At 41.5% G+C, this 17,999-nt stretch overlaps 1 protein-coding gene across 3 annotated transcripts in view; it reads right to left on the bottom strand.

The window, feature by feature from the left end:
• Positions 1–17,999, bottom strand: part of LOC143782569 (cadherin-7) — a 604,373-nt gene that overhangs the window by 215,172 nt on the left and 371,202 nt on the right. For all 3 annotated transcript variants that reach the window (XM_077270126.1, XM_077270127.1, XM_077270128.1), the window contains exons 3-4: positions 14,325–14,619; positions 13,195–13,314 (exon numbers count right to left, since the gene is read on the bottom strand). In XM_077270126.1, the coding sequence (XP_077126241.1) occupies positions 13,195–13,314; positions 14,325–14,619 (415 nt within the window). The remainder of the gene's footprint in view (positions 1–13,194; positions 13,315–14,324; positions 14,620–17,999) is intronic.

A 17,999-nucleotide genomic window follows, 5' to 3' on the forward strand; every position in this document is an offset into this window, starting at 1 on the left:
TCCTTGTCACGGGATGTGCATTCCTTTGTGCAGTCTTGTGGAATTTGTGCTCGGGCGAAGCCTTGCTGTTCTCGTGCCAGTGGTTTGCTGTTACTTTTGCCTGTCCCGAAGAGGCCTTGGACGCACATTTCCATGGATTTTATTTCAGATCTCCCTGTCTCTCAGAGAATGTCTGTCATCTGGGTGGTGTGTGATCGTTTTTCTAAGATGGTCCATTTGGTGCCCTTGCCTAAGTTGCCTTCCTCCTCCGAGTTGGTTCCACTGTTTTTTCAAAATGTGGTTCGTTTGCACGGGATTCCTGAGAACATTGTTTCTGACAGAGGATCCCAGTTTGTGTCTAGATTTTGGCGGACCTTTTGTGCTAAGTTGGGCATTGAATTGTCTTTTTCGTCGGCCTTCCATCCTCAGACGAATGGCCAAACCGAGCGAACTAATCAGACCTTGGAGACTTATTTAAGATGTTTTGTTTCTGCTGACCAGGACGACTGGGTTACTTTTTTACCGTTGGCCGAGTTTGCCCTTAATAATCGGGCTAGTTCTGCTACTTTGGTTTCTCCTTTTTTTTTTTTGTAATTCGGGGTTTCATCCTCGTTTTTCCTCGTGTCAGGTGGAGCCTTCTGACTGTCCTGCAGTGGATGTTGTGGTGGATAGGTTGCATCAGATTTGGAATCATGTGGTGGACAATTTGAAGTTGTCACAAGAGAAGGCTCAGCTCTTTGCCAACCGCCGTCGCTGTGTGGGTCCCCGACTTTGCGTTGGGGACTTGGTGTGGTTGTCTTCTCGCTTCGTTCCTATGAAGGTCTCCTCTCCTAAGTTCAAGCCTCGGTTTATCGGTCCTTATAAGATTCTGGAAGTCCTTGGCCCTGTGTCATTCCGTTTGGACCTCCCGGCATCATTTGCTATTCATAATGTGTTCCATCGCTCGTTGTTGCGGAGGTATGTGGTACCTGTGGTTCCTCCGGTTGAGCCTCCTGCCCCGGTGCTGGTTGAGGGAGAATTGGAATACGTGGTGGAGAAGATCTTGGATTCTCGTGTTTCTAGACGGAGGCTGCTCCAGTATTTGGTCAAGTGGAAGGGCTATGGTCAGGAGGATAATTCTTGGGTTGTCGCCTCTGATGTTCATGCGGCCGATTTGGTTCGTGCCTTCCATGTGGCTCATCCTGATCACCCTGGGGGTTTTCATGAGGGTTCGGTGACCCCTCCTTAAGGGGGGGGGTACTGTTGTGAACTCTGTTTTCGGGCTCCCTCTTGTGTTCACTGGTGGTATGGTGTGACTTTTGCTTTGGGCTCACCCTGGTGGCTTTGTTTGTTATCCTGCTGGTCTCTGGATATCAGCTGGTTTGTTATCCTCTGGGAGGTTCCTATATAGCTCTGTTTTACTTCCACTTGTGGCCGGCTGTCGATGTAATCAGTGCTACTCAGATTCCTTCTGACTACCTTGCTCCCAGTCCATCCAGGATAAGCTAAGTTTTGTTTGCTCATTTTTTGATCAGCAGTGTTTATCATGTTTTCTGTTCCAGCTTGCTAAAATGTAATTCCCTCACTTGCTGGTTGCTCTAGTGGGCTGAGTTTCTCCCCACACACCGTTAGTTGGTGTGTGGGTTCTTGAAATCTCAGGATGGATATTTTGTAAGGGTTTTTTATTGATCGCATAGACCCCTGCTCTATTTTCTGCTTTCTAGTACTAGTGGGCCTCTTTTGCTGAATCTGATTTCATCCCTATGTATGTGCCTTCTTCTTACTTCACCGTTAATATTTGTTGGGGGCTTCTATATCTTTGGGGATTATTTCTCTGGAGGCAAGCGAGGTCTTTCTTTCTCTTTAGGGGTAGCTAGTTCCTCAGGCTGGCTCGAGACGTCTAAGAATTTTTTAGGCACGTTCACCGGCTACCTCTAGTTGTTTTGGATAGGTTCAGATTTGCGATCAGTCCAGTTACCATCTCCCTAGAGCTCGTCCTTAGTTTAATCACTTGCTGATCTATTTGTGATCCTCCGCCACTTGGGATCATAACAGGTGCCCACCCTGAAGTAAAGAAGTGAAGATGTGATTGCATGGGGTTTTTTTTCTGGTGACCCTCATGGTGATTTATTCCAAGCTCAAGACAAACATTTCCAGCATGGCTATCACAGAATTCTGAAATGACTTACAATCTCATCTGGCTTGCATTTAGTAGAACCATCATTTGTGTTGCAACATGATAGGACAATGACCCAAAGCACCTTCAGGCCACGTAAAGATTATGTGACCAAGAAGGACAGCAAATTAAGTGCTGCATCAGGTGACAAGAATGCAGAAAATGGATACTCTGTAGAATGTAAGCACGCAAGAGCAGGGTCCTCTCCCTTCTATATCAGCCTGTGATTGTTAGTTTATTTACTGTAAGTGATATCTGTCATTTGTATGTAACCCCTTCTCATGTACAGCATGGAATCAATGGTGCTATATAAATAAATAATAATAATACTCCAAGTTCACGAACAAAAAAACTTTTTTATTTGTGGTTAAATACAAAGTCAGAAGGCAAGACCTCCACCATCACCCATCCAGTCCCTAAATTAAAATGGTTTGGGATGAGATGGACTACAGAGAAAAGGCAAAGTGGCCAACAAATAATTTAAAAAGATGGCGTGGAGTCCCCCCATTTTTGATAACCAGCCAAGCTTAAGCAGTCAACTGGGGGCTTGTATTCTCAGACTGGGAAGAGACCATTGATATTGGCTCTCTGCAACCTAAAAATAGCAACCCATAGCTGACCCAGTAAAGCTGCATCCATTAAATTCCCAATTCTGGCACTTTTCCTTGCTCTTCCCACAATGCCCTGGTGAAGTGGCAAGTTGAGTAATGTGGGGTTGATGTCAGCTGTTTTATGTCAGCTAACATCAAGCCCAAGTGTTAGTAATGGAGAGGGTTCTATCTGACACCCCCATTACTAATCAAGTTGTAAAATGTATTAAAGATTGACAGAAAAGGTCCTTTAATTGAAGTAAACACACAAGGAAAAGTCAATAAACTGAACAAAACACTCCCCGACTCTCTTTTACCCATTTATTTTAAAAGCGAAAATTAGGATCACCTATTCGCTGATAATCCACATGTCTCACAATGAGCTCCAACTCTGCTACATCTAGATGAATTGCTGAGCGGTGACAAATGTGACTGATCTGCCCGGCACCAGTGAGCTGAGCATGGGAATGTAGCTGCGTGTGACCGGCGTTGACATCATTAAGGTTACTGACTGTCACACGCAGGAGCATTCTCACGCTGAGCTCAGTATGAGCTGGTTGCTGGGTTGAGAAGTATCATTTGTCACCACTCAGCAATGCAACCAGATGTAGCATAGATGGGGATCATTGTGGGACACCAGCATTATTGTCAGACAGGTGAGTATAACTTTAATTTGTTATTTTCATTTTTACATTAATAAATAGGTAAAAGATGGTTGGGAGTGTTTATTTCAATTAAATGGCTTTCTTCCGATTGTTTTGTTGTTTTTCTGTGTGTGTCTTTATTACTTTTGATTACGGGATTAGTAATGGGGGTCTTATAGTCGCCTCTCCATTACTAACCCCTGGACTTAATGTCAGCGGACATAAAACAGCCGATATCAAACCCCAAACTATTGCATCACTTGTCTACACACCTGGGCAAGTGGGAAGAACCAAGGTTAGGCCCCAGAATTGTCACATCTAATAGATACACCATTTCTTGGGTGACTGAGGGCTAGTATTTTTAGTCTGGGAGGGGGCCAATATCCATGGCCCCTTATCAGCCTATTAATTTCAGCCCGCAGCAATGTGTTTAGTCTTTGCTGATTATAAAATATATATGGGAGACCCAACATTATTTTTTGGGTGGTCATCCAATTTTTATAACCAGAACAAGCTACACCGACAGCAGTGAGCTGTTATTAACCCCTTTACCCCAAAGGGTGGTTTGCACGTTAATGACCGGGCCAATTTTTACAATTCTGACCACTGTCCCTTTATGAGGTTATAACTCTGGAATGCTTCAATAGATCCAAGTGATTCTGACACTGTTTTCTCAAGACATATTGGGCTTCACGAAAGTGGTAAAATTTCTTTGATATTTCCTGTGTTTATTTGTGAAAATAATGGAAATTTGGCAAAAATGTTAAAAATTTCGCAATTTTCAAACTTTGAATTTTTATGCCCTTAAATCAGAGATATGTCACACAAAATACTTAATAAGTAACATGTCCCACATGTCTACTTTACATCAGCATAATTTTGGAATCAAACGTTTTTTTTGTTAGGGAGTTATAAGGGTTAAAAGTTGACCAGCAATTTCTCATTTTTACAACACCATTTTTTTTAGGGACTACATCACATTTTAAGTCATTTTGAGGGGTCTACATGATAAAAAATAACCAAGTGTGACAACATTCTAAAAACTGCACCCCTCAAGGTGCTCAAAACCGCATTCAAAAAGTTTATTAACCCTTCAGGTTTTTCACAGGAATTTTTGGAATGTTTAAAAAAAAATGAACATTTTACTTTTTTTCACAAAAAATTTACTTCAGCTCCAATTTGTTTTATTTTACCAAGGGTAACAGGAGAAAATGGACCCTAAAAGTTGTTGTACAATTTGTCCTCAGTATGCCGATACCCCATATGTGGGGGTAAACTACTGTTTGGGCACATGGCAGAGCTCGGAAGGGAAGGAGCGCCATTTGACTTTTCAATGCAAAATTGACTAAAATTGAGATGGAATGCCATGTTGCGTTTGGAGAGCCCCTGATGTGTCTAAACATTGAAACCCCTCACAAGTGACACCATTTTGGAAAGTAGACCCCATAAGGAACTTATCTCGATGTGTGGTGAGCACTTTGACCAACCAAGTGCTTCACAGAAGTTTATAATGCAGAGCCGTAAAAATAAAAAATCATATTTTTTCACAAAAATGAACTTTCGCCCCCCCATTTTTTATTTTCTCAAGGGTAAGAGAAGAAATTGGACCCCAAAAGCTGTACAATTTGTCCTGAGTACGCGGATACCCCATATGTGGGGGTAAACCACTGGGCGCAAGGGAGAGCTCGGAAGGAGCGCCGTTTGACTTTTCAATGCAAAATTGACAGGAATTGAGATGGGACGCCATGTTGCATTTGGAGAGCCACTGAAGTGCCTAAACATTGAAACCCCCCACACGTAACACCACTTTGGAAAGTAGACCCCCTAAGGAACTTATCTAGATGTATGGTGAGCACTTTGACCCACCAAGTGCTTCACAGAAGTTTATAATGTAGAGCCGTAAAAATAAAAAAAAATGTTTTCCCACAAAAATTATTTTTAGCCCCCAGTTTTGTATTTTCCAAAGGGTAACAGGAGAAATTGAACCCCAAAAGTTATTGTCCGCTTTGTCCTGAGTACGCTGATACCCCATATGTGACGGGAACCACCGTTTGGCCGCATGGGAGAGCTCGGAAGGGAAGGAGCACCATTTGGAATGCAGACTTGAATGGAATGGTCTGCAGGCATCACATTGCATTTGCAGAGCTCCTAATGTACCTAAACAGTAGAAACTCCCCACAAGTGACCCCATATTGGAAAATATACCCACCAAGGAACTTATCTAGAAGTGTTGTGAGAATTCTGAACCCCCAAGTGTTTCACTACAGTTTATAACGCAGAGCCGTGAAAATAAGAAATCTTTTTTTTTTCCACCAAAATTATTTTTTAACCCCAAGTTTTGTATTTTCCCAAGGGTAACAGGAGAAATTGGACCCCAAGAGTTGTTGATCAATGTGTCCTGAGTACGCTGATACCCCATATGTTGGGGTAAACCCCTGTTTGGGCACACGGGAGAGCTCAGAAGGGAAGGAGCACTGTTTTACTTTTTCAACGCAGAATTGGCTGGAATTGAGATAGGACGCCATGTCACGTTTGGAGAGCCCCTGATGTGCCTAAATAGTGGAAACCCCCCAATTATAACTGAAACCCTAATCCAAACACACCCCTAACCCTAATCTCAACGGTAACCCTAATCCCAACCGTAAATGTAATCCAAACCCTAACCCTAACTTTAGCCCCAACCCTAACTCTATTTTTAGCCCCATCCCTAACTTTAGCCCAAACCCTAACTGTAGCCCTAACTCTAGCGCCAACCCTAACCCTAAACCTAGCCCTAACACTAACCCTAGCCTTAACCCTAGCCCTAACCCTAACCCTAGCCCTAACCCTAATGGGAAAATGGAAATAAATATATTTTTTTATTTTGTAATTTTTCCCTAACTTAGGGGGTGATGAAAGGGGGTTTGATTTACTTTTATAGTGGGTTTTTTAGCGGATTTTTATGATTGCCAGACGTCACACACTTAAAGACGCTTTTTATTGCAAAAAATATTTTTTGCTTTACCACATTTTGAGAGCTATAATTTTTCCATAGTTTGGTCCACAGAGCCTTGTAAGGTCTTGTTTTTTGCGGGACGAGTTGACGTTTTTATTGGTAACACTTTCGGACACGTGACATTTTTTGATCGCTTTTTATTCCGTTTTTTTGTGAGGCAGAATGACCAACAACCAGCTATTTATGAATTTCTTTTTGGGGGGGTGTTTATACCATTCCGCGTTTGGTAAAATGGATACAGCAGTTTTATTCTTCGGGTCAGTACGATTACAGTGATACCTCATTTATATTTTTTTATGTTTTGGCGCTTTTATACGATAAAAACTTTTATAGAAAAAATAATTATTTTTGCATTACTTTATTCTGAGGACTATAACTTTTTTATTTTTCTGCTGATGATGCTGTATGGCAGCTTCTTTTTTGCGGGACAAGATGACGTTTTCAGCTGTACCATGGTTATTTATATCAGTCTTTTCGATTGCGTGTTATTCCACTTTTTGTTCGGCAGTATGATAATAAAGCGTTGTTTTTTGTCTTTTTTAATGGTGTTCACTGAAGGGGTTAACTAGTGGGACAGTTTATAGATTGGGTCGTTACGGATGCGGCGATACTAAATATGTGTACTTTTATTGTTTTTTTTATTATTTAGATAAAGGAATGTATTTATTGGAACAATATTTTTTTTTATTATTATTTATTTAGGATTTTTTTTGCACACATGTAATTTTTTTTTTTTTTACTTTTTTTCTTTGCCCCGGGGGGGACATCACAGTAAAGTGACAGATCTCTGATCTGACACTTTGCTGTGCACTGTGTCAGATCAGCGATCTGACATGCACAGCAAGGAGGCTTCTCGGCACCTGCTCTGAGCAGGCGCTGTGAAGCCACCTCCCTGCAGGACCTGGATGCAGCCCCGCGGCCATTTTGGATCTGGGCCTGCAGGGAGGAGGAGGTAAGAGACCCTCGCAGCAACGCGATCACATTGTGTTGCTCCGAGGGTCTCAGGGAAGCCCACAGGGAGCCCCTCCCTGCGTGATGCTTCCCTATACCGCCGGAACACTGCGATCCTGTTTGATCGCAGTGTGCCGGGGGTTTATGTGCCAGGGGAGGTCCGTGACAGCTCCTGACACATAGTGCCGGAAGTCAGCTGTGATAGTCAGCTGACACCCGGCCGCGATTGGCCACGCTCCCCCCGTGAGCGCAGCCAATCGCTCTGGACGTACTATTCCATCCTTGGGAAGTAGGGCCAAACCCACATGGACGGAATAGTATGTCCAATGGAAGAAAGGGGTTAATGGGCTGGGAACCATTATGAATATTTGCCCCTTCCCTGAATAATAATGCCAGCCCCCAGCTGTCTGCTTTTCCTTTGCTAGTTATTACAATAGGGGAAACTAACATCTTTTTTTCATTTAATTATTTATTTAATAACATATACAGTAAAATGCACAAGGTAACCTTAGTTCACAGTCTCCAGGCATACCAGTAGCTGGAAATTCCAGTATCCTCAAATTTTTCCCCTACAGTCTCCCTTAAGGTTTCCGGGTCTCAAAGCTGCCAGGAGACCCAGTGAATGTGAACTCTGGTAAGCTTTATGGTTACCTGGGTATCATGACAGCTGTAGTGCTGGAGTAATGAGTGCCGGAGTGCCGAGTGCTGGACTCATGGTCGTTCATCAGTCCGGCACTGGAGCTGGGCAGCGTGAAATCCAGCTACTATGAACTCAGGTGCCCTCAGTAAGGTTATCTCAGTTCAAAGCTGCCTCATTATTATGGATTCTCTTTGGACAGGTGAGGATTACTTTGATTTTTTGATTTTTATTTAAATGAGTGGGGAAAAGTGGGGATTTGTTGGGGAGTTTTTTCTTCAATTAAATGACTTTTTCTATGTGTTTTGTTCAATTAAGGGACTTTTTCTGTGTCTCTTTATCACTTTTCACTCACTGGGTTAGCTTTTGGATTTTTTTTTTTACACAGCGTGCCTGGCCAATCACAGTAATGCCAATACTTGACATGGTTGTGATTGACCTGGAAGTGCCCACACAGGAAAGCTTGAGGGGCTGTCAATCTCAAACTGTAATATGGATTTGTGTGAGTTGTCCATGTTTGGGGTCCTTCCTTGGACTTGGTATCTGGTTCTGACCCCTAACTTTCCAGTTTGTGTTCGCCCATCTCTAATTAAGCTTACCAGCAGGTCTGACGATTCCTCTGATGCTGCACAGTATGAGGAAGATGGAGGGAGATGAGGGAGAGCAGAAGATAAATACTGCGCATGCCCAAGAATCCCGGCCCCGCAGTGTGAATAAAAAAGAAGAGACTGCGGGGTGGGATCTCGGGCCGCGAGTCCTCTCAGGCACAATAATCAAGACATCAAGTGATGTAAGTGGATGGACAGTGCTAACTGTGCATGCTTAAGGCATAAGATGACTGCGCAGGGGCCAGGACAATTGAATAATGCTGAGGAGGTGGCGTCCGGCACCAAGAGGCCATGAGTGACGGCTGTGGTGCGTCTGGATTAGGGGGGAAAGATCTGCCCCCAGGACTATTTCAAGATCTGAGGGACAAATTTCAAAAAAGATTATTTCTGCAGTTACAGCACCCAGAACTAAAAGACCCATCTTGTCAGAATGCAGCATTAGTGCTGCACAAGGTGGCTCTTTTAGTTACAAACGCCTAGGGGGGGTGACCGGTTCCCTTTAATTCCTAAAATAACCTGAATTGATAATAAACTACCTGATAGCAGTATTCAATATGTTGAGGTGTGCTGTTTATAAAATGGCATCACTTTTGGGGGTCTTCCAAAATACAGGACCCTCAAAGTCACTTCAAACCTGGATAGGTCCTTAAAAAAATAAATTTTGTACATTTCCTTGAAAAAAATGAAAAATTACAGCTACATTTTTAAACCTCCTAAAATGCAAACAAAATAAAATAGCATTTAACAAATGGTGCTGATGTAAAGCTGACAGGAGGGAAATGTTTTTTATTCATGTTTTTCTTTGGTATGACTATCTGGATTTAAGGGATAATCATTCAAAGTTTGAAAATTGCACATTTTTTTGCATTTTTGTCAAATTTTTTACATTTTTTATAAATAAACACAAAACATATTGACCTAAATTTAAGAGGCATCGTGATTACTTGCTAATCCCGCCCCCTGCACAGTAGCTCCACCCTCCACACATCAACACACATAATCCCGCCCCCACCCCATTATTACACACAATCCCGCTCCCACCACATTACCACACACAATCCCGCCCCACACACATCACCACACATAATCCCGCCCCCCCACCACATTACCACAAATAATCCTGCCCCCCACCACATTACCACACATAATCCCGCCCCCACCACATTACCACACATAATCCCGCCTCCCCACCACATTACCACACATAATCCCGCCCCCCACCACATTACCACACATAATCCTGCCCCCCCACCACATTACCACACATAATCCCGCCCCCACCACATTGCCACACATAATCCCGCCCCCCCACCACATTACCACACATAATCTCACCCCCACCATATTACCACACATAATCCCGCCCCCTCCACATTACCACACATAATCCCGCCCCCCACCACATTACCACACATAATCCTGCCCCCACCACATTACCACACATAGTCCCGCCCCCCACCACATTACCACATAATCCCACCCCCTCCACATTACCACACATAATCCCACCCCCACCACATTACCACACATAATCCTGCCCCCACCACATTACCACACATAATCCCACCCACCCACCACGTTACCACACATAATCCCACCCCCCACCACATTACCACACATAATCCCGCCCCCCCACAATACCACACATAATCCTGCCCCCCACCACATTAACACAGATAATCCCACCCCCTGCACAGTAGCTCTGCCCCCACCCCATCACCACACATAATCCCGCCCCCCATGACATTACCACACATAATCCTGCCCCCCACCACATTATCACACATAATCCCGCCCCCACCACATTACCACACATAATCCCGCCCCCCACCACATTACCACACATAATCCCGCCCCCCACCACATTACCACACATAATCCCGCCCCCCACTACATTACCACACATAATCCTGCCCCCCACCACATTACCACACATAATCCCGCCCCCTACCACATTAACACACATAATCCTGCCCCCACCACATTACCACACATAATACTGCCAACCACCACATTACCACACATAATCCCGCCCCCCCACCACATTGCCACAGATAATCATGCCTCCTGCACAGTAGCTCCACCCCCACCCCATCACCACACATAATCTTGCCCCCCACCACATTACTACAAATAGTCCTGCCCCCCACCACATTATCACACATAATCCTGACCCCCACCACATTACCACCCATAATCCCACCCCCCACAACATAACCACACCTAATCCCACCCCCCACCACATTACCACACATAATCCCGCCCCCCACCACATTACCACACATAATCCCGCCCCCCCACCACATTACCACACATAATCCTGCCCCCCACCACATTACCACACATAATCCCGCCCCCCACACATTACCACACATAATCCCGCCCCCCACCACATTACCACACATAATCCTGCCCCCCCACCACATCACCACACATAATCCCGCCCCCCACCACATTACCACAGATAATTCCACCCCCTGCACAGTAGCTCTGCCCCCACCCCATCACCACACATAATCCCACCCCCCACCACATTATCACAGATAATCCCGCACACTGCACAGTAGCTCCGCCTCAAATTACCACACATAATCTCGCCTCCCCACCACATTACCACACATAATCCCGCCCCCCACCACATTACCACACATAATCCTGCTTCCCACCACATTACCACACATAATCCCGCTCACCACATTAACACACATAATCCCGCCCCCTCACCACATTACCACACATAATCCCACCCCCCACCACATTACCACACACGTTTCCACCCCCCACCACATTACCACACATAATCCCACCCCTCCACCATATTACCACACATAATCCCGCCCCCCACCACATTACCACACACAATCCCACCCCCACCACATTACCACACATAATCCCGCCTACCACATTAACACACATAATCCCGCCCCCTTACCACATTACCAGACATAATCCCGCCCCCCACCACATTACCACACATGTTTCCACCCCCCACTACATTACCACACATAATCCTGCCCCCCCACCATATTACCACACATAATCCCGCCCCCCCACATTACCACACGAGGCTCCGTCCCCACACATTACCACATGAGGCTCCATCCCCCCACATTACTACACGAGGCTCTGTCCCCACACATTACCACACGATGCTCTGTCCTCACACATTACCACACGAGGCTCCGTCCTCACACATTACCACATGAGGCTCCGTCCTCACACATTACCACACAAGGCTCCGTCCCCACACATTACCGCACAAGGCTCCATCCTCACACATTACCACACGAGGTTCTGTCCCCACACATTACCTCTCGAGGCTTCATCCCCACATATTACCACACGAGGCTCCATCCTCACACATTACCACACGAGGCTCCGTACCCACGCATTACCACATGAGGCTGCTTCCCCCCAGATTACCACATGAGGCTCTGTACCCACACATTACCACACGAGGCTCCGTCCTCACACAATACCACATGAGGCTCTGTCCCCACACATTACCATACGAGGCTTTATCCTCACACATTACCACACGAGGCTCCATCCCCACACATTACCATACGAGGCTCCGTCCCTCTACATTACAACACGAGGCTCCATCCCCCCACATTACCACATGAGGCTCCATCCTCACACATTACTACACGAGGCTGCGTCCCCACACGTTACCACACGAAGCTCTGTCCCCACACATTACCACATTAATCTAGTTTGCTTTTGATTTTACACTGTGAATAAAATGTATTAGTATTATTCTGATTTTTAATTATTATTATTGTTATTAAGTTCATTTTAAGTTAATTTACCACCTGCGTAAGCGCTATTAAATGTTGTCATTATTTACTTTATTTTAATCACTAGCAGCTTTAATTAGATAGCAATGAGCATGCCGAGCGTTAGCTGGCTGGAAACAGCTAGTTACCACATAAAGTGACACTGGTCAGATTTCAAAAATTTGGCTCTGTCACTAAGGGGTTATAATTAGTGATGAGCGAATATACTCGTTACTTGAGATTTCTCGAGCACGTTCGGGGGTCCTCCGAGTATTTTTTAATGCTCGGAGATTTAGTTTTTATTGCCGCAGCTGAATGATTTACATCTGTTAGCCAACATAAGTGCATGTGGGGATTCCCTAGCAATCAGGCAACCCCCACATGTACTTATGCAGGCTAACAGATGTAAATCATTCAGCTGCGGCAAGAAAAACTAAATCTCCAAGCACTAAAAAATACTCGGAGGACCCCCGAGCATGCTTGAGAAATCTCGAGTAACGAGTGTATTCGCTCATCACTAGTTATAATGCCACTTTGGAATTAAACAATGGCCACAAATACAGACTACAACTCAATTAATTGTCAATGGGATTGCTGGAGATAAGATAGCACTGAATGGTCACTGCTCTATTCCAACAAGACATTTTAGAGTCCCATTATCTGGGTCAGTGACAATAATGCTTTAAGGTTAATATATGGCTGCTTAAAGGAATATATTAATGCTTATCTAGGAAAAATAATAAAAAAAATACAATGCTCATATCTTTGAATAGGTACTTTTATCAGACAGTTTAATAACTATTTAGTACATGTTCAGGTCTTCTGTGTTTCACAGGGTAAACATATTAATCCTTACCTGTCTTTGGCTCCACGGAAAAATATGGCTGACCTTGAAGAATGCTATATATAACTCGAGCGCTATTTCCATATGTAGGATCATCGGCATCTGTCGCTGTTACTTGCATCACCGAAGTTCCTTAATAAAATAGTATTGGCTATCAGTTGGGCAAATTTCAATCTACAGCAGTACATTGTGAATTTATATTATTGTAACTCTGGAAACACTGATGGAATATGCAGAGTACATGTTATTTGGACATTGATGTTCTGTGTATCAACTAATATAAATCACATAAGTAAAACCAATTAAATTTAATTATTTACAAAATAATTCAACATAACCCTATTGTAATTCTCAGCTTCACTTGAGATAGATGTTTCAAAAGTGAGATTAAAATGGAATTGAATACAGCAATTTTGCGTTCTAGATATTCATGAGAAGCAAGATGTTAATTCATTAATTTCTGGTTATTAGACTGACTGCTATGTCTTTAATGATGTATCTAGTTTCCAGTAAATGTGCTTCTGGTGAAGTTTTATTTCTATGAATACAAAATGGTTGCCTCCAAAATACATATGCATGAGAAAAGGTGCATATTAATCACATTTTAATGGTACATATTCATGAGTCTATAAAAGAAAGCAACTACAACATAAGAAACAAAATAAATTTTGCATACAAATTGTATTACGCTTATATTTATGGAACAAGTTAATGCTGTGAATGCTCAGTTCTTAAAATATTCACTGTTACAATACCTCTAAGTTGGAATAACATAGAACCTAACTTCGCAGCATTGACTTTAACAGTAAGCAGCGTTTTTTTATGCTGTTGTATCACTGAATTGGTAATTAGGTGGAACCGAGAACATTGACTATGAAAGGTGCTGCGTGGAATTGTCAGATTATTGGACAAGTCACAGCCTTGTCCAATCAGATTTTCTTTGACAGTTTCATGCTGCTCAGTTTGAAAATACAGTTCTCTCGGGAATTAAGTCTAGTGAACCAGTCAATGTATGGGAGGGCTACAGTTTTGCTTGTTATGGATGGAAAGGTTAAAACAAAAGATATTAGGAGCAGAAAAACAAATATACTTCTATTCTGTAAGCTTCTATTACAGGTTTGATTTCTTTTTTTGTTTCTTACCAACAGGAGACATTTCAGGAATGCCAGCAGTATAGGGACCATCCAGAAATTTTGGTTCATTGTCATTTATATCTTGCACTTTAATGACAAATTCAGATTCAGGCTCCACCGGTCTATTTGTTTGCCTGTCAATAGCTTGTGCTCTTAAAGTATAGTAAGCTTGTTCTTCTCGATCCAACCTCTTTGTTGCATGAATGTCTCCAGTATTTTCATCAATATTGAAAATGGAACCAGCCCCCTCACCCGTCAAAACATATTTGATGCTATTTTCTCCTACGTCCACATCAGAGTGAAGCTGTTGGAGAAAAAGGAAAAAAGTTGCTAAGTTAAAAGACAGAGTGACATGGAGAAAAATCAAGAAATATTCAATTGTCTTTTGCTGAAATATACGATTTGTTATTGTTTGGAAAAATGGTCTGAAAAAAGTTTCTTGTTCACTGAAAGAAATATGATGAAGATCTGTCAAATGCTTTGGGAAGCAAACCAATTTTTACATCTCCCAATAAACAATTTAGATGCACTCTGTGCTTCACACTGTGCTGAAAATCACATTCATACCAAGGATTTGAAGCATTGTCACATTCATAGTGAAGGAAATATGACTTGTAAATACTTTAGAATTTATTTCCTCTGGTGTCACAGGGTCACTGAGGAGCATCTAGGATAACGTTATTTATGCTGTTTTTTCGACAAATTGGAAATGTTTTTATGTATAACATTGCACAGCACTTTGCTCATTTTGTCTTTTCTTGACTGATTCACCCTTGTAACTTTGCAAGTTACAAAATTGAGAAGACTAAGAAAACGGAATATTTTTGTTTTTAATGGCCTCACATTCTATTTTGTATTGTAGCATACATTTTTATTTTGATTCAGTTTAAGCTACTGTATGATTGTTTTGGTAATTTATTAATTGAAAATATCCAGAATTTCAGTTTACCTTATTATTTGTAGCCTACCATTTGTGCAGCTGTATACATTTTATTTCTCTAGCGATATTTAAAAGCAAATTAAAAAAGTTGTAATGACAAAAATTTGAAAGGGAAACTATCATCATAAAATGTTCTCTTCAACCCCAACTGGGTGACTTTTTTTGTTCATTTTTCGCCTTCTTTCAAGTGTCATATTTTATTTTGTTATTGATATAGCTAGATGAGGGCTTATTTTTGTCAGGTGAAGTTGTAATATTCAATGTCATCATTATTTTTACTTTTCAATGTAATGATCGAAAAGATAAAAATTACAAATATGGAAAATAGTGTAAAAAAAAACAATTGTTTTTTGGATTTTATTTTGACGGCATTCGGTTTACTATAAAAATGACCCAGCAATATGATTCTCCTGGTAAGTAAGATTGTGGTGATGCCAAACTTGTATATACTTTTCCTTTACATCAAAAATTCATTAAAAAATTAATACATTTTTACTTGTGTTGCCATTTTTGAGAACATACACTTTTTTCATTTTTTAGCTTATGAAGACTTTTTATTGCATGAAGAACTGACATTTTTACTGAGACCGTTTTAGGTTACATATGATTATTTTATTGCTTTTCCTTTAATTGATACTTTTTTGTCATGTTGCGTGACTGAAAATATATAATTTTTGGCATTTTAATTTTTTCTCACTACAGAGCTAACTGTTTAGGATAATTATTATTTTTTCCTATTAGTTTTCATATTTTTAAAAAGGATTTTTTTATTAGTCCCCTTAGGGAACCTGTGATTTTTCAACCACTTATGCTTAATGCTGCAATATAACGGCTGACACCATAGCAGTGATACAGGAAGATTATGACATGATTCCATTTTTTGCACTTTATATAATAATATTTTGTGCTTAAAATCATATTTACTTAATATTGCATTAAGCACTTTAACTTCTTCTATGGCTGTGAATTAACATTAAAGTTATGCACTTTGTGTTTTTTGCTCTGATCCACATGTTTCTATCCAAATTATTTATGCTATGTTTTACACTGGCACTTGGTCATTACTATATCATTTGGTGTACTATGTGTATGCATGTATTTATATCATGCCTTGCAATCACATCATTATGCATTTATTTCCCATTCCTGTAAAATATTAGTACTTCATATTACATATTATTCTTTATTGCCTGTGTTTATCATCTCTGTCATGTCATTTTTCCCACTGTGGTTCTGTTTTTAAAATCCCATAGCTTTAATTTTAACCATGTTGTTGATTTGCTCATTGAAGTATTTTTGAACTCAATTCTTCATAGGGTTACAAGGTCTCCCTGCTAACACCAGCACATCTTCAGATCCATTTGAAGTTCGCCAATGACCATCTGGATGATCCAGAGGAGGCATGGAAGAAGGTCATGTGGTCAGAAGAGATCAAAATAGAATTTTTTGGTATCAACTCCACTTGCTGTGTTTGGAGGAAGAAAAAGGATGAGTACAATCCCAAGAACACTGTCCCAACTGTGAAGCAAGGTGGACAAAACATCATACGTTGGGTGTGCTTTTCTGCAAAGGGGACAGGACGACTGCACCATATTGAAGGGTGGATGGATGGGGTCATGTATCACAAGATTTTGGTCAATAATCTCCTTCCCTCAGTAAAATCAATGAAGAGGGGTCGTGGCTGGGTCTTCCAGCATGACAATGAAACACACAGCCATGACAACTAAGTGGCTCTGTAAGAAGCATTTCAAGGTCCTCGAGTGGCCTAGCCAGTCCCCAGACCTGAATCCAATAGAAAATCTTTAGCGGGAACTGAAATTCAATGTTGCACATCGACAGGCACGAAACCTGAAAAATCTGGAGAAGATCTGTATGGAGGTGTAGCCAAAATCCCTGCTATAGTGTGTGCAAACTTGGTCAAGAACTATAGGAAATGTCTGACCTCTGAAATTGCAAACAAAAGTTTCTGCACCAAATATTAAGTTCTTTTTTCTATTGTATCACATACTTATTTTATATAAAAAAAGCATATAATGTGATTTTCTGGATTTTTTATGATTCTGTCTCTCACAGTTGGAGTGTACTAAGACAAAAATTACAGACCTCTCCATTCTTTGTAGGTGGGAACATTTGCAAAATCGACAGTGTATCCAATACTTATTTTCCCCACTCTAGATGGATTAGGCAATTTTATCCAACTTACAAATTCCCTTTAATAATCTAAATAGACTGTGCAATGGTTAACAAAGTTGCATATTGTGAATTTTGGATACTTTAATATCAGCTGTGTATTGAGGTGGTACATTTCATTGCAATCCAGTCTGAGATGACTAAGAAACATTTATACTTGTTTCACGATTATCTTACAGTGTAAATGCAAAACTCTTGTTAATTGGGTGGAATTATCTTCTATGCTGCATAAAAGGTTATCATTCTCGGAGGTGCATCATCCTATGTAAACAGGTCTTGCACTGCAGAGAACAGCATAGATCAATCAGTGCGCATTATTTTCTTTCGTTTGCTTGTGTAAAAAGGTGTTCAAATGACCGCCAATAGGTAAAACTTTACTGATTTATGGTCATTTCATGCTGTCAGTTCATCAGTATAAACAGCGCTTCAAAAAGTTTGCTGAAAACTCTTTCTAAAAGGAATCTACTGTACAATATCCATAGAGGCGCATGTGAAAATTGAAAGATTACCAATGTTGTTTTTACTGTAATTAAAAATTTTGATATAAAAAATAC

Source organism: Ranitomeya variabilis, chromosome 6, assembly GCF_051348905.1.
Source record: "Ranitomeya variabilis isolate aRanVar5 chromosome 6, aRanVar5.hap1, whole genome shotgun sequence".
Lineage (NCBI taxonomy): Eukaryota > Metazoa > Chordata > Amphibia > Anura > Dendrobatidae > Ranitomeya > Ranitomeya variabilis.